This window comes from Alligator sinensis, unplaced genomic scaffold (genome assembly GCF_000455745.1).
Source record: "Alligator sinensis unplaced genomic scaffold, ASM45574v1 scaffold888_1, whole genome shotgun sequence".
Taxonomy (NCBI): domain Eukaryota; kingdom Metazoa; phylum Chordata; order Crocodylia; family Alligatoridae; genus Alligator; species Alligator sinensis.
The window spans coordinates 208,781-226,491 of record NW_005842533.1 but is presented as its reverse complement, the minus strand read 5'-3'; the positions used below and the strand labels follow the sequence as shown (position 1 = coordinate 226,491).

Here is a 17,711-nt window from a genome sequence, read left to right as displayed (position 1 = left end):
AGCGTGTATTCTCTCCCCCTTTTGCCAGCTATTCCACTCAGACAGGTTTTATCTGCTTCACAACCTCTGCCAGTAATCCTCATTGCTGACCTGAAGAACCCTTGATATTCCAGCCTCCGGTTTCCACTTATTTCTATCAGTGCATCTTAATTCAGGTTTGCAGGATCTCTTTTATGACCCGGGCTCCTACACTATTAGGCTAGGACTAATCCCATTAAGTGCTCTCTTCTGGTGCTGCAGGAACCTGGATTCCTGGGTAAATGTGGCCTAACCTGTTGCTGCAGTTACTGTGTGGCTTCAGTATGCAAAAGTGGGCTCCTGTATTAGATTTGTTTTGTGATAGACAGCTATTAAGTGGCATATAACACAGCCTTATTTTATACAGTTTGAACTCTAGGTATACATTCTCTTCCAGTTACAAAGGGGTTCATTTTGATCTCACTTGAGCTGTTTTTTCACCAGTGTAGCTCCAATGATTTGTAGAATAACTGCAGCTTTATCTTGGCATGACTGAGATTAGCATTAGACCCACTAAGTGCGTGAGAAAAATGACTTCGTACAGTTTTCTTCTGTGACACTGACTTAAATTGCTTTAATGATCGATCTAGAGCTGGCATGCTACCCCAGGAACGAAGGCTTACGCCTTTGGCTTGGGACACGTGACACCATACAGTACCATGCAGGAACCTCACTCTGGCCAACAAAGAGTGACGCTGTTGAGCTCTGGAGGAGCTGATCCTAGTCTTTCTCAACTAAGGAGGATGCCTCTTGTGAAACAGAGCTTTGGAGGGCAGAAGTGGAAAAGCAAAAGAGTTGATAATGAGGGGATCCCCTTCTCAAAAGTACACAGAGCAAAGTGCTTTTTATGTGGATTATCCAAGATAAACTATATCTCTAAATGCTCTGAAGAATTAGAAAATTTTGGCATCAAAGATGATAGACAATCAACAAAAGGAAAGAAAAAATGCAGCCATATAAGGAACAGGAGAGGTGTTTCCAGAAGAGAGTGGAAAGTGAATGGAGAAATATCCAGAGGCAGAAAGCAGCAAGTGCAGTGGAGACAAAGCTCTTGCATCATCAGGAAGTTCTAAAAAATGGGAAGAGCAATTTTGAACTAGTACCTGAAGTAAACAGAGTTTGAGGACGTGGCATTGTTTTGTTGGATGTAGGGATGAGCAGCAGCACTGGCTGCACTGAAGTCAGGGGCATGAGACTGGAAGCTGGCCTGAATGATGAAGGCCAAAGGTGAAAAAGTATTTTAAGAGGCATCCGTACAATACAACTCTCTTGATTACTTTACTGTTACTTTCCATTTTAGATTTACAAAGCAATGGATGATCTTGCAGCTGAGTACCACGGTCTTGTGAGCAAACTCCAGATTGGAGAGTCTTATGAAAAGCGGCCCTTGTATGTGCTCAAGGTACTTTTCCTATGCAGAGATAATAATAATGTTATTACACTCCTTTAATCCCGTGCAATCCAAAACTTCCCCAAAGCGCATGTCTGCCTCTGTCCATCTCTGTATATTTTTATGTATGAGAGAGATCACTTCACCCACCCCTAAACTGAAGCCACCTCAGAAAATAAATGAGGCAGCTCTTTGGCAGAGATAAGCAACACTCACTGATACTTTCTGAGATAAGAAGTTAAGAATAACTTTTGCCCACTGCTAGTGCAGAGAGACTTAGGGAGATTAAACTGGATTACTTGTGCTGAAATTTGGCTAAAACACTATGCCAAGACTCTGATTCTGGTAAAAATATGCTCTGGAATCTGTAAATGATTTTATACGTCAGGGTTTGCAGCACTATGAAAAATACGATGCTTGGTTTGAACCAAACAGAGAAGAACCAGACTAATTCTTTGTCAGGTTAAATTAACAAATGAGCTTTCCCAGTTTACCCAAGCCCAAAAGGGAAAGCCACTGCAGTGCCTGAGACAGAGCTGCTTGCTTAGTTCTTATGTGGCACATAACCAACCACATACCATCATTTAGAACAATTATGCATACTTTCAGTTTTTGGAGGATTATGGATGCCTAATAACAATGATTAATAATGCAACCATTTTGGATTGATGAAGATGGCTAGGGACAGAAATGACACACAAATCAGTATAAGTGATCAGAAACCCGTTCAAGTCTGTAACACAACAGAAATTCAGTGCGTATAAACCACTTTCAAAATGGCTGAAACTGGTTTAAGATGAACCTGGATAGATTCAGTATCAGACTTAACTGATTTAGGTTAAATCAGTTTATTGAAATTCTGTCCAGAGTCAAGTTAACTCTCAGTCCCCCAGCATCCCAGGATGCTTTGCATCTCCCCTGCAAAGTCCCATTCACAGCTTGGCCCAAACTGTCTGCTCCATCCAAGCAGGTAAGCATGCTCTAGCGCACCCTGGCTTCTGGCCTGGGCCATTGCAGGCGTGTGGCTCCATTTCCAGAATCAAAAATGCATGTCTGTTTACTTGCTTATCAGTTCACTTTATGCAGTTTAGTTTAACCTGCAAGGATTGAATCAAGTCAGCCTCAAGCTTTTTGACTTTCTGTACTTAGCCAATATGTTCATCTACAGCAGTGCTTCTCAACCCACAGACCATGGGCTGCATGTGACCCAATCAGCCCTCTGCTGCGGCCCATGTGGCATCCTATTAAAACAATTTTTAAATAGATGCACAGGGGATGCATCTACACAAGACACTTTACTGCAAAGTACAGTAGCATAGTTGACTGTAAGTGTGTGTGTCTACACGTGCTTACTGCGCAGTAAACCTTGCTAATCACAAGTACATTTGCTACCTGCAAATGCAAGTAGCAAATTTACTTGCAATTACTAACTGTGCAGTAGTGCTCATGTAGGCTGGGAGTAAATCTGCTCCCAGTCAGCTGGCCACCAGGGGTGGGAGATTGCTCCCTGCCCTCCGGAGCTGCCTGCTGCTAGGGTGGGCTCCGCCATCAGAGCCTGGGAAAGGACTATGTCCCTCTGCCCTTGCAGCAGGGAGCTTGAAGCCCCCCTGCTCCAAGATCGTGATCGGGGGCCGGGAGATCCTTATCTCACAGCACCAGTTCCAATGTCATGGGGCCAGTGCTGGGAGATCCCTATCTCCTTATCCCTATCGCTCAGGATCTTTATCCTTATCTCCCAGCGCTGGCTCCGTGGTCACAGAGCTGGCACTGGGAGCTCCCTGCTGGCAGGGGATGGGGATCCTGTTCCCTACTCTGGCCCATGATTGCGGAGCTGGGCGGGGAACAGGTTCTCTAGTCTGTTCCCCACCCAGGTGTGTCATCATGGAGCTGAGCAGGGAACAAGCTCTCCAGCCCCTGCCCCGTGATTGCAGAGTGGGAGCTGGGAACTGTTCCAGTCAGGGGCAGGTCCCAGCCCCATGGCCTGATTGGATGATAGTAATGAGCCCTCAGCTGGGTGGGGAATCCCTGCTAGCTGCTCCACCAGCAGATCAAGGCAGGGGGCTGGGACCTGCCCCGCCCCTGCAGCTCTTTCCAAGTCCCCTGTCCCATTCAGGAAGCTGGGGCTGGGAGCTCCCTGCTGCTGGGGCACAGGGACATTGTCCCCTCCTCTGCAGCAGGCAGCCCCCCAGGGCAGGGAGCAATGTCTCAGCCCTAGCTAGGAGATAGCTGTTTCCTGGCCCCCTTCTCCCTGTCAGCCCCTGGGTGAGCACCGAAGGGGCAGGTAGAGCTCCCTCTGGCAGTAGCAGGGCCCCAGGAAGTGAGAGCTGTTTGCTTCCATTAGCAGCAAATCTGCTCCCGTTTCTCTACACATGTAGATGCCTGCTGGGGAGTAAACTGCTCCGGGGTCTAATGCACATGTAGACACACCCAGGAACTAAGTTGTGTGGGTGTGGCCCACATAACACATTGAGAGCTGCAAGTGTGGCCCACTGTGGCAAATAGGTTGAGAACCACTGATCTACAGGCATAGAGGAGGACAGAAAGCTGATGTAACAAGAGTGAACTTCTAAATTGTGGCAAATTAAACATTAGTGGTATAAAGTGACATCACTGAGTCTGATTCTTTATTCTGTTACCTTAATCTAATAACATGCAACTCCAGTCAGACCTGTTCATTGTCAGTCATTTCAAATAGTTCAGATACAAAAAGAAAGAAAGAATGTTAGTGTGGGGGATGGAGGACACATGCTAGTGAATGATCTTAAAGTTTACTTTTCATTTGGCAGTTCAGCACTGGAGGACCAGACCGTCCCGCTATTTGGCTTGATGCTGGTATCCATGCCCGAGAGTGGGTCACCCAGGCCACAGCACTGTGGACAGCTCAAAAGGTCATTTCCGACATAATTGACTTTGTTTGTTCTGGAAGGGGTGCTGAATACTACCCATTGATACCTATGTTTGAAAGAAAAACTTACTTGTACCCATCTTTCAAGCAAGAGTGTAGGAATATTATCCTGGAATCTTGATTCCCATTTCTCCATTTGAAGTACTATCTCTACACGTTTGTAGGACATAGACAATAGACACAGTCAGAACAAAATACTGAAGATTGGGTACCGCAAATGAGAGAATGACTTTTCAAGTGCTTCTCCTTATTTGTCATCATCAGGTTTCGCTGAGGTGAATGGGGAAAGTTCACATCTCTCGGAGTCTTTGTTTCAGCCTGAAGACTCATGGAAAGAGCCTTGTACTGGGACAGTTCTCTTTGCTAAAAGAAAGGCCAAAAAAATCCAATTAGTTTTAAACAAGAGCCTGAATTCTGCTAAAAATTTCTAAGGCACCGATGAAATGTTGCTGAGTTCACAACTCCAACCCTGTGCAGTCCAGCCCTGGTACATAATTTTGACTGGGTATACATAAAGGAGAAGAAACTAGTGTTATAATCATATTGGAATGTACTTTGTCTCCGCTTAGATTGCATCTGAGCATGGGACTGATCCATCTATCACCTCTCTGCTAGACACAATGGATATTTTCCTGTTGGTTGTCACAAACCCTGATGGATATGTTTACTCTCATACCAAGGTGAGTAATCACAGTAGGTGCATCTACATAAGACGCTAACTGTGCAATACCCTAATAATGCTGCACAGTAGTGTGCCAGGTAAAACCCATGCTAATACGCTACTGTACAGTAGTATTAGGCTACTGTGCAGTTAGCATCTGTAAAAACCCATGGACCAGCACTACTGTGCAGTAGCACCAGTTACTGCACATTGATTTAGTACTTGGTTATCCAAGTACTATACTTAATGTGCAGCAACTATGGCTTATTAATGAATGTGTGGATGCACCCAGTGTAACTGTATTTCCATCTCCAAAGTGAATGGGGTGATTTGGGGGGCTGTGAGATGATCTCCTAAGCCTCCTCATAAATATAAAGTTTCCATGTAGGAAAACACGTTCAGCAAACACATATTTTATTATGAATCACACAAGAGGGGGGTCACAAAAAACCCACCATTGTGTCCTACCATACATTCACTAGTGCTTCCACTGTTTCCTTTGGCCCATCCCTTATAGATGAATGACAACTATTTCTGATTAGAAAATTTAATATAATGGCCACCTGTTGCTCCTTTTGAAACCAGGGTGTCTCTGTTTTAGAACCGTATGTGGCGGAAGACACGCTCCAAGGCTGCTGGGAGTTTTTGCGTTGGAGTTGATCCAAACAGGAATTGGGATGCAGGCTTTGGAGGTAGAAGCAGAATTTTCTTTTACAGACAGAATCACAGAATCATAGAAAATGAGGGCTGAAGGGACCTCAGGAGGTCACATCTGGTCCAACCCCCTGCCCCAAGCAGGATCAGCCCCAGTTTTTACTATGGAAGCTACTTTCCATCCTTTTAAATAGATTCCTCATCTCACAGGAAGGCAATCCCAGAAATAAAAAAATCATACAGCTGAATGTTTTGAGTATGCCAGGCTAGGGAGCGCATTTCACAAATCTACTAGGTTTAGGGGGTTTACTTAGTGTGGTCCAACTCTCCTCCTTCAGTGCAATCCAGCTTGAGTTCTGCTGCATATTCACAAGTTGCTGATCCCATTAGCATGGCCAATAGGGATTCAGGTGAATACATTATTTTTAGTACTGAATATATTGACTTGGAAGGTTTCTATTGTTATTTTTTAAATACAATTAGATGGATAAGATCAAGTATTTCCAAATGTATTTATTTTTCTATTTGTATTTCTGCACCCACTGTGACAGGGAGAATTAGCAAATCATATGTTGCTGCTTGCTTAAAAGTTAGTGGATCACATGCTAATCTTTATTATACTAGTATAAATCCAAGGTGATTTTGCTGAAGCCAGTGGAAGTATTCCAGGTATACAATTATGTAACTGAGATGAGAAGCCGAGTCAACATCATAAAGAAGGCAGAAATAAACATTTTAAAATGTGATAGCTATCACATCACATAAAAGGAATTTCTTATTGCTTGATTGGCCATGAGAAAAAGTGTGTTTGAATTATCCGTGAGTTATAACCATATGTCTCTAACTCACTCTTACTCTGTGTAAGTGTTTTTGTAGCAACTACCAATATACTCTGTTTTTTCTCTACAGCAGACCTGATTTTAGCTATCTTGCTGAAGATACCTGGCAAACTCCAGCTTTGTGTCAGTCTGTTTTGAATCCCCTTGCATTCTGGTTTTACAAGTTAGTCTTTTGGCTCCTTCTTTCACCAACAGGTCCGGGATCCAGTGATCAACACTGTTCTGACTCCTACCATGGACCCCATGCCAACTCTGAAGTGGAAGTAAAATCTATTGTAGATTTTATCAAGAACCATGGAAACATCAAAGCCTTCCTCACCATCCACAGTTATTCCCAGCTCCTGATGTATCCCTATGGGTATAAGTGCACCGAACCAGCTGATTACGGAGAGCTGGTGAGATACAACCGCTTCTTGATCCTAAGCCTTCCTCTGATATTGTTCTCTACATATAAGTGTTAATCAAGTGCTAATGTGAAGCCATCAAGACAGAAAGTATGGGCTGAAAATGTAACTGAAATGAAAACGTCGCACCACAAAATGTCTTTAAAAAAGGAAATTCTTAGTCATATATAAATAGGGAGCATTCCCACCCAGTACAGTAACACATTCCTGATCTAGTCCACACTTCCTTCCTGTCTCATCTTCCTGCATTACGAAAACACTGACCATTATAAAAAGGATAAAAATAATATTAATTTTGTTAATCAAGTGAATATCAATTAATCACATAATCATAGAAAACTAGGGCTGGGAGGGACCTGTGGAGGTCATCTAGTCCAATCTCCTGTTCAAGGCAGAATCATTCCTGTTTAAACCATCCCAGAGAAGCAGTTGTCTAACCTGCACTTAAAAACTTCCAAGAATGGAGTTTCTGCAGCCTCTCTAGGTAATCTGTTCCAGCGCTGAGCCACCGTTAGAGGTAGAAAGTTCTTCCTAATATCTAATATTAATTTCCCTTGCAGCAATTTAAGACCATTACTTCTTTTCCTGTCCTGTGTGGACACGAAAGAGTAGTCTATCACCCTCCTCTTCACAACAAACCTTTTTTGTACTTGAACAAATCCTTTTTGTAGTTGAAGAAATTGTGTTTCTCACATAAACTGAGCTATAGCTGTTGGAAGTGAGGAAGAAACTTCAGATTATTCCATAACTGACTATGGGGCTTTGTTGCATCTCCTTCTAAAGCCACTGCTAACTGCATATTGAACTGGATGAACTACCGAAAGATCGAATATGGCTATGATTCAGTCTGCCTGCAACTCGAATCCTAATATATGACAGGTGTTGTGAGTGCTTTACTATTCAGCTAGACAGCAGTTAAGAAATAAGTATGTTTAGCATAACTATATTTTGGTGGGCTGGGGGTAGGCTATCAATCAGTTTGGATCTTCTTTAAATGATGTTCAGGATAGTGAAACACTCCCTTTTTTTAGTTTGAACATTTCATCTTTTTAATAAACCTTCTCTCTTAATCATCCAAGCTTCTTCCCCTCTAGGATACCGTGGGGAAAGCTGCTGCCAATGCTCTGACTTCCCTGCATGGCACCAGCTTTAAAGTGGGGACCATATGCTCAACTATCTGTAAGTATTTAGCAATTCAGAGTTTGCTGGGTTATGCTGAGGGAAGGGTCCACTCCCCACTCCTTCAGGTGGGGACTTCAACACACTAAAAGGTCCCCCTGTGTAACGGTGCGTTGAATGGATCACACCATCAGTCAGACAGAATCATGGTGTTGAAAGGGATCTCAAGGATCATCTGGTCCAACCCCCTACACTAATGTAAGAATGCTACTCTTGAGTCTTTGACCAGTCAACCTGACTTGATCCACCACAGGTAGACCTAATGCCTGTTCCATATCCGTGTTACCATCATGAAGCTGATGATAGTACAGTAGCTGCCATGCACATGCAAACCTACTAAACTGTTTCACTTCTTCGTATAGGGCCAGACATGGTACTAAGCACTCTCAGCTCAGATAGATATCACTCATTAGTTGGTAGAGGTGGACACAGATACAGACCATTTCAATATAGTATCTACTCAGTGAGGTTTCTCTCTCTCACTCTCTCTCTCTCTCAGATCAAGCCAGTGGAGGCAGCATTGATTGGAGCTACGATTTTGGCATCAAGTACTCTTTTGCCTTTGAGTTGCGAGACACAGGTCGTTATGGTTTCCTTCTGCCAGCTGATCAAATCATCCCAACTGCAGAAGAGACCTGGCTGGGTCTGAAGTCTATCATGGAACATGTGAGAGACCATCCATATTAGAAGAAGGGAAGGGAACCCAAAAATCTTAGTCCTTTGATATGTTAGAGAAATCTGTACGGATATAGCATTGTAGTCAAAATGGTATTAAACCCTTTGTACATTCAAACTACTGCGTCGGTACATAAAGATCTCTAGTTGCACATCATTTTTTTTGTCCTGACTTTGGCATTTGTACCTATAAACTTTCTTACACAGTGACACAAATTTTAGGACTAGGCCATCAGTGGATGTCACATACCTTCTTTTCAGCAAGGCATTGGACACCGTCTCCCACAACGTTCTTATTAGTAAGCTAAGGAAATACAGTCTATGTGAAAGGACTGTAAGGTAGATACATAAGTGGTTGGTTATGTTCAACAAGTAGCCATTAATGGCTCAAAGTCCATTTGCAATGAGGTATTGAGTGGCATTACCTGAGGTGTGCCCTGGGTCTTGTTTAATATCTTTATTAATTATAGCATGATGGGCCTGCGTGTGTGCTTACCACATTTCCAGATGATACCAAGTTGTGAGGAATTGTAGACACTGGAGAGTGGGATAGGACTCAGAATAACCTAGATGAACTGGTCTGAAATCATTCAAATGAAATCAATAAGGACATATGCAAAGTCCTGTACTTGGGACGGAAGTATCACATGCACAAGTACAGACTGGGGATAGACCAACTAGGCTGAAGTACTGCAGAAAGAGACCGGGGGTTACAGCGGATGAAAAGCAGAACAAGAGCCAACAGTATGCTTTTGCTATAAAAAAGCCAATAGTGTACTGGGCATCACTTGCAAATCAAGGGAAGTGATTCTCCCACTCCATTCATAGATGTTAGGGTCGGAAGGAAAATCTCAACCCCCTGCTGTGCCACTGCTTACAAGGCAATGCCGTGACTCGGATTCGAACCGAGGTCGCTGCGGCCACAACGCAGAGTACTAACCACTATACGATCACGGCAAGCTATTGGGGCCACACTAATGAGGTCTCATCTGGAGTATTGTGACCAGTTTTGGGCTCCGGGCTTCAAGAAAGATGTGGAAAAATTCGAAAGAATCTAGTGGAGAGCAACAAAAATGAGTCGAGACCTGGGAAACATGACTTATGAGGAAAGGCTGATAATTTGGATTGTTTAGTTTGGAAAAAAAGACTGAAAAGGGGATTTGTTAACTTTCTTCAAGTACCGGAAGCGTGGTTACATGGAAGATGAGGATAGACTATTCTCTATGACCACAGGAGAGAGGACAAGGACCAATTGTCTTCAATCGCAGCAAGGGAAATTTAAGTTGAATATTAGCAAGAACTTTCTGATTATGATGGTGGTCAAGCATTGGAACAAGCTACCCAGAGATCTGTGAAATCTTTCACCTTGGAAGCTTTTAAGAGCAGGTAAGACAAACACTTGCCTGGGATGGCTTAGTCAGGGATGCTCCTGCCTGGAGCAAGGGGTTACATTAGATGATCTCCTGAGTTCCCTTCCAGTCCTAGTTTTCTACGATTCTATGAAAAAAATCCAGGCCCTTTACCAAACAGCTGAGGAGACCAGTCGAAGGATCTGCATTAGGGTAGAGGCAAGGGTTGTGAGAGCATTGCTACGTGACAGGAGGGCGCTACTAACTATTTATAGTGGTTGGGAAATATTTGCTTTGGCGAGAAGGGAGTGTCTATCATGTAACCTGTACTTACAGCATATGTGATCAGCCAAGCCACTTCCACAAAGGATAATTTCAACTTAACCTCTCTATTGGCAACCCTGCACCCAGACTTTTAGTCTTGTCCTCCCCAACTGTTAAATACCCATTGCTAATAGGAAAAATGTATTTCTAACTATGCTAGGAGCTCTGGTTTGTACTTTCTCCCTGATCCTAGTTAGGTTTTCTTGAGTTCCTCCTTCTTCTAATAAATAAATACAATAAAATGTCTCTACTCTCGCTTCAGAACTATGACTTTGCTGACGTGGCACCATCTCTTGTGCCAGGGTAGGACTATTTCTCAAATGCGCTAATAATCGACTCTGCAGGCACTGTTTCAGATAGGGACTAACGAGGCCCTTTTAATTCAACAGAATGACAAGTTAGCAGTTACTCTAACACCTACAAAACTCCCTGCGACCAGCACTAATCGGTTCACACAAAACTCTTGTTACAGATAGGAAAACTGAAGCATGGAGTGGTTATAGCCCCTATTTACAAGTGTTTTCTAAATGCGGATATCCTGTTGCAACACTGACTTGTTTCCAGTGGTGTTGAGTACCTGCATTGTCAATTAAGAACATATGGGGTCAGACCATAGTTCCATCTACCCCAATAGCCCATCTTCAGCAGCAGTAAGCAGTGAATGCTTTAGGAAAAATCATAGACAACGAGGGCTGGAAGGATCCTCTGGAGGTCACATCTGGTCCAACCCCCTGCTCCAAGCAGGACCAGCCCCAACTACATCATCCCAGCCAAGGCTTTGTCTATCCAGGTCTTCAAAACCTCCAAGGATGGAGACTGCACCACCTCTCTAGGTAACTCATTCCAGTGCTTCACCACCCTCCTAGTGAGAAAATTCTTCCTAATATCCAACCTGAATTTCCCTTGCTGCAACTTGAGCCCATTGCTCCTTGTCCTGTCATCTGTCACCACTGAGACCAGCCCAGCTCCATCCTCTTTGCAGCCCCCCTGCAAGGAGTTGAAGGTTGCTATTCAATCCCCCTCAGTCTTCTCTTCTCCAGACTAAATCAGCCCAGTTCCCTCAGCCTCTTCTCACCAGTCATGCCCCCCAGCCCCCAACCATTTTTGATGCCTTCTGCTGGACTCTCTCCAAATACATGAACAAGGTATGTCTAGAATAATCTAGACTCTGTCTGGCATCAATAATTATAGGGATCATAGGAAAGTAGGGCTGGAAGGGATCAGATCAGGTCATGTAAAGGCAGAATCCTCCCTAATTAAAAAACATCCCAAGCTCATCTCAGCTGAGTGTCTAACTTATTCTTGAAAATTCCCAGGGATTGAGATTCCCCAACTTCTCAAGTTAGCCTGTCCCGATGCGTGACCACCCTCCACATCAGAAAGTTCTTCCTAAGTTAGTCTACAAAGTGCCTCCCTGCCCTGCCTTCTGCCTGATCGCTGCTTTGCATGGCTAACAGCCTCTCTCAACCCTCCTACAGAAAGAAATGCAATACAAGAAACAAAAACGTGCAGATCTCTTCTGAACTTTCAAAGTGCTAGGATACAACATGCAGCCCAGATCAGCACTCAGGAACCCGCATGTTCACTGCTGAAAAAAATACACTACCATTATGCCAAGTTTTTGGGGTCCCTCCATGTGCTTACAGACAGTTGGAGTTAAGCATAACCTGTCTGCAGAATATTTTCTTCCATTCCAATAAAGCCCTTCACCCAGAAGAAATCACCATATGCAGTGGTGGCCTTAGGGCTGTTGGGACCCGAGGCAAGAGAGTCATTTGGGGCCCCTTCGAGGCTTCATTTGGATGACCTAGAAACAAGTCAAAGATTTTCGATTTCATTTTCACTTTGCCCTCTCCATGAAACTGCAATGAAAGTATCTTAATACAATATGAATAATACAAATATTCAGTGTATACAACCTACACCCCACAAATATTCAGTGTAATTAATTTTTTATTGCAACTGAAGTGGGGAATATTGGGGCCCACTAAAGTGCAGGGCCCCAGGTGGTCTCCTGGTCTGCCCTTCCCTAAGGCTGCTACTGACCAGAGTAAGACTTCACAGACTGCATCTAAACCAGAAATGCAGCTGCTTTTGGTTTGGAGTGATTCACATGCTTGCCAGCTCTGGCCATGCTGCACATCGGCGAAGGTGGGACGACAGCTTCTACAAGCAAAATGGCAGGAGGCCAGAATGCAAATATCCTCTGCAGTGTCTAACCAGTGTGCAGTGTAGTGCAGATAACTCTTTCTGAAGCACAGGGACATTTCCTAAACAGATGTTGCCAGAAATGATGCATGTGTCTTACCATAGCTCTGCATAGGAGCCTGGGAACTCAGCCCTTGTTCCAAATGGGGCCACACCAGAGAGGACAGGCTAACCCGACCCCCAGCCTGCCTCTAGAGATGTCCGGACAAATCTGTCTCCAAAAGGATGTACCCCATGGCGCACCCTCCACTGACACATGGTAGGACACTGATGTCAACATCTGTACTCTTTTAGAAAGGATTTTAACTGACTTCTGGCTGCAGGGTTGTTTCATGAGTCAGGGGAAAGACAGGTGCCTCGAGCAAAGTGACCAGAATAATAACTTTTGTGATGATATCACTGTGGATCCATTGGCAATGTCTATTGGATGCCCCAGAAAAGGAAGTTTACTTTGTGCAGCATGAAAAGTTAATATCCCTCTTGTTTGAGTCGATAGATTATGAGTTGGTCAAAGGTGGAAGGAATCACATACCCTCTCCCGTACCCCCACTGAAATTGTTGCGTGCTAACTGTGATGTCCCACAATCAGGTCAGATTACTAGAAAAATGCTGCCATGCTGAAGAGGGATAAATATTTAAAAATATGAGTTTTATTCCTGACTGATGCAGAGGCTAAAAATTCACCAGCCTGTAAGATGGAAGCTCTGTCCAGATTCTTTGACCATTAATTCATATTACTGAATATTATATTTACCTATATGAATATTACTGAATACTATATTTACCTTTACCACTATGCTGATAGTAGAGGTGATAATCTACCACAATTCTTATACATTATTTCCTTTGTAAAGATGTAATCGCTTCAAGTAGATGCAATTCCTGTGTATTCCTCTTGTGTTGATGGTTTGTTTCCACAGTCACCTGAACAAAACGTTGAAACAGGAGAAAGACAGGTGGGAAATCTTCATTTTGCAGCCTGCATTCTCATCCCTTTTGAGAGCTGGGTATAAAACACCACCCACCGCAAAGTAGGCCCCAGACTTAAATGCATAAAGTCAAACCTTTACAAGAGGCTTGATGTCAAAGGGATCAATAGCCAAGGTGCAATTTAAAGAAAGTCAGTAGAAACAGGTCTTCTTCCCCACTCCTTCAGCTCAAGTGTCAGGACCTTGTGCCTTTTTTGATGTTAAAGATGCCTTGAGATGCCTTGCTAGCTGCCTGTCTCTGCATATAAGTCTTAGTATTGTGCTGAGGCACGGGAGCCTGGAAGTGACAACTAAGCACAGGGCATGGACGGGGAAACATCCATTCAAATTAAAAATGTAGTCCTGCTTTAATACTTTTCCAAAGATATTAGAAAGGTGGGTAAGGACGGTATTTTTAAATAATGTCACACATTACAGTGTACCTTCAACCCTCCTGGGGGACTGAAAAACAAAGGACCAACTCCCAGCCTAGGTCCAGTGAAGTTGTCATCCTTTGCACCAGAACTGAATTTAGTCCAGATTTTTTTTTTTTAATTAAGGAAAATTGTTCATGTTCCAAGCCAAATCAGCCAAATCAAGTCCAAATCCATGAGTCATTCAAGAAGCGTATGTGGCCCTGCTACCAGCAAACATCCTCCACCCGCACCTGGGGCTTAGGATGCTTCCTTTGGCAGGCATCCTATGTGCAGGCCCAAGGCCAGAGGCTTGGGGTTCAGATGCCCCCGAGTTTTGCTTGCCCTCAGCCTTACGGCCACGGGAGCAAGCTAGGGAGGAGTCTGCCATTTCCATAAAGTGGGAGTAAAACCAAGATCTTCCCACTGGAAATGAAAGTGGGAGGTTAACTATGCATTACCTCCACCCGGGTACTGCCCCTTGCCAGAAAAGTGGATATCCCCAGCGACTAGGAAAACCACCTTAGTGGTCATCGTGTTTCCCCTTAGTCCAGAAAGCAATTATAAAATGAAGATACCTGGCTGGCAGGCAGCCTGCCCTGTTCCCACACACCTGTGGACATAAAACCAGTCTCCCAGCACAACTGGTGGGCAGTGTAATATCTTGGTGAAGCTTGCCACATGGAAACAACACTTTAAGAACTATTTACAGTAAATGTACTATACTGTCCTCACAAGGGTCTATAGGGTCTAGCTTTGTTGCTTGGCTCCCACACTAGGAAGTTCCTCCTGACCCCACCCAGGCTGCCTCTTCAGGTGCTACACTTCCTGGACACACTGCATTCCTAGGAGGACTAGTAAGTACATCAAAGGCATTGCCTGTTTTATTAATCAGCGAACTGGTTTCTCCAGGGCCAACAACATTTCTGAGGGGAGCTCATGGTCATGGACCAGAGGCACCAAAGGATCAAGGGTGCATGTTTCCTACCCGTGTTCATCAATCAACACTGAACAGGCTTATCTCTGCATCCTCCAGGGCATCAGCAGCTGGTGAGTTTCTCTGTCTCCAGATTGGACTGAAAGGTAAAATATTTTGTTTCACATTTGAAGGACATTAGGCTGGTGCCTGGATAGGAAGCAGGTGGCACATTCGGTAGATAAGTATATTCACTGCTAAATCAAGGAAGGTCTTATTTGCATAAATCAACATTGAACAGACTTATTTCTGCATCCTCCAGGGCTCCCAGCAGCTGCGGGTTACTTACTCTGTCTCCAGGTTGGACTGAAAAGTAGATTCAGATCTTAAGGAAGAACAAAATATTTTTTTCAGACTTGAGGGACATTAGGATGGTGCTTACATAGGATGCAGGTGGAACATTAGGTATACAGGGGCATTCACTACTAGATCAAAGAAGAATTTTTTTGTCTAACAAGACAAGACTTCCTTATATCTGTCTCTCTACTTGGCTATTACTGCATTCTCCAAACCTGTCTCTATTCATCAAGTGTATCTGTCTCTCCCACTTGTACAAGCTGTTTGCACTCAGTGGATTCACTAAGGAGGTGCCATTTCTACACTATCATTTTTTGGAACTGAACCGCACTTGGAAATTTTGCAGCCAGCCTTGTCAAATAAAAGATGGGTACCATATCTGTGCACCACTGCTGTCTGCTTGGAGACAAAAGGCACTGTTCAGTAGGGCTGGCCGAAATTTCGCCGGCCGTTTTGTTTCAACTCTGTTTCGACTCATTTCGAGCTCAAAACAGCGAAATTGAAATGAAATGAAAGGCTCCGAAACAGCCTTGAAACAAAATGAGGCTAGTCGAAACATTTCGGGTTTCAAAGCAGCCAGCAGCCAGGTGGTGGGAGACAGGAGAGAACCAGGGCTGTGCTCCCAGCGGCTCCAGGCTCAGCTAGGTGGGGAGCGCAGCCCTGGCTCTCCCCGCCTCCCGCGGCTGGGTGCAGGAAGCCGATCACAGCGCAGGGAAAGGGAACTGAGCCCCGCTCAGTTCCCCTGCCCAGCGCTGCAATTGGGCTGGAGAAGGGAACTGAGTGGGATCATGCAGTTTCCCCCCACAGCCCTACAATTGGGCTGGGGAAGGCAACTCAGCCCAGCTGGGCTGAATTCCCAACCCCAGCATGACCATCACGCTGGGGAAATGAACTCAGCCCATCTGGGCTGAGTTCATTTCCCTAGCCCGATCGTCGTTTCCCAGCCTGATTGTTGGGCTGGGGTTGGGAACTCAGCCCAGCTGGGCTGACTTCCCATCCCCAGCCCAATCTAGTGCTGGGGAGGGGAACTGAGCAATTGGGCTCAGTTCCCTTCCCCAGTCCCAGGTGGCAGCACCAGCTTTTCTCTCTTATCTGGCAGGCAGTTCGGGGGCCCTCAGCCCCAGGAGGACTGGCACAGCCGCGGCAGCCCTCCCGGGCTTGGGCCTCAATCTGCCTGCCAGATGAGAGAGGCTGTTTTGAGCTTCTCCATGATAGCGAATGGGCGAAACATCAAAACAGCATCAAAACAGCCTCACTGTTTCGATGAAGCGAAATGGAACAGCTGGTTTGACTTGAAATGAAATTCGCCCAAACCTCAAAACTCAAGTCAAAACGGAACAGTGCCGTTTTGCACAGCCCTATTGTTCAGCTGTGCGTCACAGGTCATCTACTCCATGTAATGATTTTCTTTTAAACCATGTAGAAGGGCCCTGTGCTCCTTGAGATTGGCAGGCAAACACTTCTAGGCAACAATGATGCTCTTGCTGTACAGCGAACAGTGCCTTAGCTGTAAAGCTTGGGTGGCTAAGAATTTCTTGTCATGCAAATTCCAGGTCTTGAGACTTTTACACTTGAGCATGTATAAGTGTCTATAGCACGTGGTCTGCCCCAGCAGACAGAATGGAAACAGCACAAGGCTTACAAGGGATCTCAGAAATGTGTTTGCAATTTCAGGAGGCCATTCCTAGTTAGGGGATATGCAACAGTTCCTCAAGTCATTCAATCTGGACCAGGGGGAAGCATGTGTTGATTACCCAGCCTCATTTCCCCTATAAAAGACCACACATTGAATTACCTTCTGTTAAAAGTAGAGCACATCCTATAGAAAAAAAATCATGCAAAAGCAAGTCTTGCTGTATTTATGGAAAGTGCTTTCTGAAGCATCATTCCCTCTTTTTGACCAGCAGATACAAGCCCCTTTGTTTCCATCTAATTAAGCAAATGCTTGAGTTCATGGGAACTAATGTAATGTTAATATATCTGTTTGCAGCGCTAGCTCTAATTCTGTTCTCAAAGTGTACATGAATAATTGTTTCTGAAAGGAAGACCCTTCAGAAACTCTGGTTGGAAGACCATCACATATAGAGGGACTAGGAGCTGAGTGACATTCTCCCTTGCTGATCATGAGGGGTCTTCTGGTCTTCAGTGCTCTTCTGGTGGCTGCCTTCAGCCAAAAGCGTTTTGTGGGGTGAGTACAGGGGAACTCAGGGACTGGATATCACAGACTGTGGGGGAAAGCTCTTACCGGGTCATGATTAGTTCCTAGTGGACAACTGTTCACAGCAGAGAAACCAAGGATTGGGAGTATGTTGGAAAAATCTATTCACCTTGTAGACATGCAACCTCCATGTCATGGTTGTTCTGCCGGTTTCCATTTGTCTGCAAAAGTCTGCATTCCCCTGGGTTATGCATAATAAATCCTTCTGCTGTTTTGTCTCCTTACTCATTGCC

The 17,711-nt window shown here is 44.6% G+C and overlaps 2 protein-coding genes and 1 non-coding gene across 3 annotated transcripts in view; 2 read left to right on the top strand and 1 right to left on the bottom strand.

The window, feature by feature from the left end:
• LOC102378634 (carboxypeptidase A2) overlaps positions 1-8,871 on the top strand; it is a 14,859-nt gene extending 5,988 nt beyond the window's left edge. The window contains exons 5-11 of the mRNA XM_006031841.2: positions 1,319-1,420; positions 4,195-4,296; positions 4,883-4,993; positions 5,576-5,666; positions 6,663-6,862; positions 7,966-8,050; positions 8,550-8,871. Of these exons, the coding sequence (XP_006031903.1) occupies positions 1,319-1,420; positions 4,195-4,296; positions 4,883-4,993; positions 5,576-5,666; positions 6,663-6,862; positions 7,966-8,050; positions 8,550-8,737 (879 nt within the window). The 3' untranslated portion in view covers positions 8,738-8,871. The remainder of the gene's footprint in view (positions 1-1,318; positions 1,421-4,194; positions 4,297-4,882; positions 4,994-5,575; positions 5,667-6,662; positions 6,863-7,965; positions 8,051-8,549) is intronic.
• A 739-nt stretch (positions 8,872-9,610) lies between these two features.
• On the bottom strand, positions 9,611-9,682 carry TRNAH-GUG. The gene has a single exon. It is a non-coding gene; the product is annotated as a tRNA-His (tRNA).
• A 7,591-nt stretch (positions 9,683-17,273) lies between these two features.
• The window catches only part of LOC102378392 (carboxypeptidase A1-like), a 21,103-nt gene continuing 20,665 nt past the window's right edge, over positions 17,274-17,711 (top strand). The window contains exon 1 of the mRNA XM_006031840.3: positions 17,274-17,448. Within this exon, the coding sequence (XP_006031902.1) occupies positions 17,384-17,448 (65 nt within the window). The 5' untranslated portion in view covers positions 17,274-17,383. The remainder of the gene's footprint in view (positions 17,449-17,711) is intronic.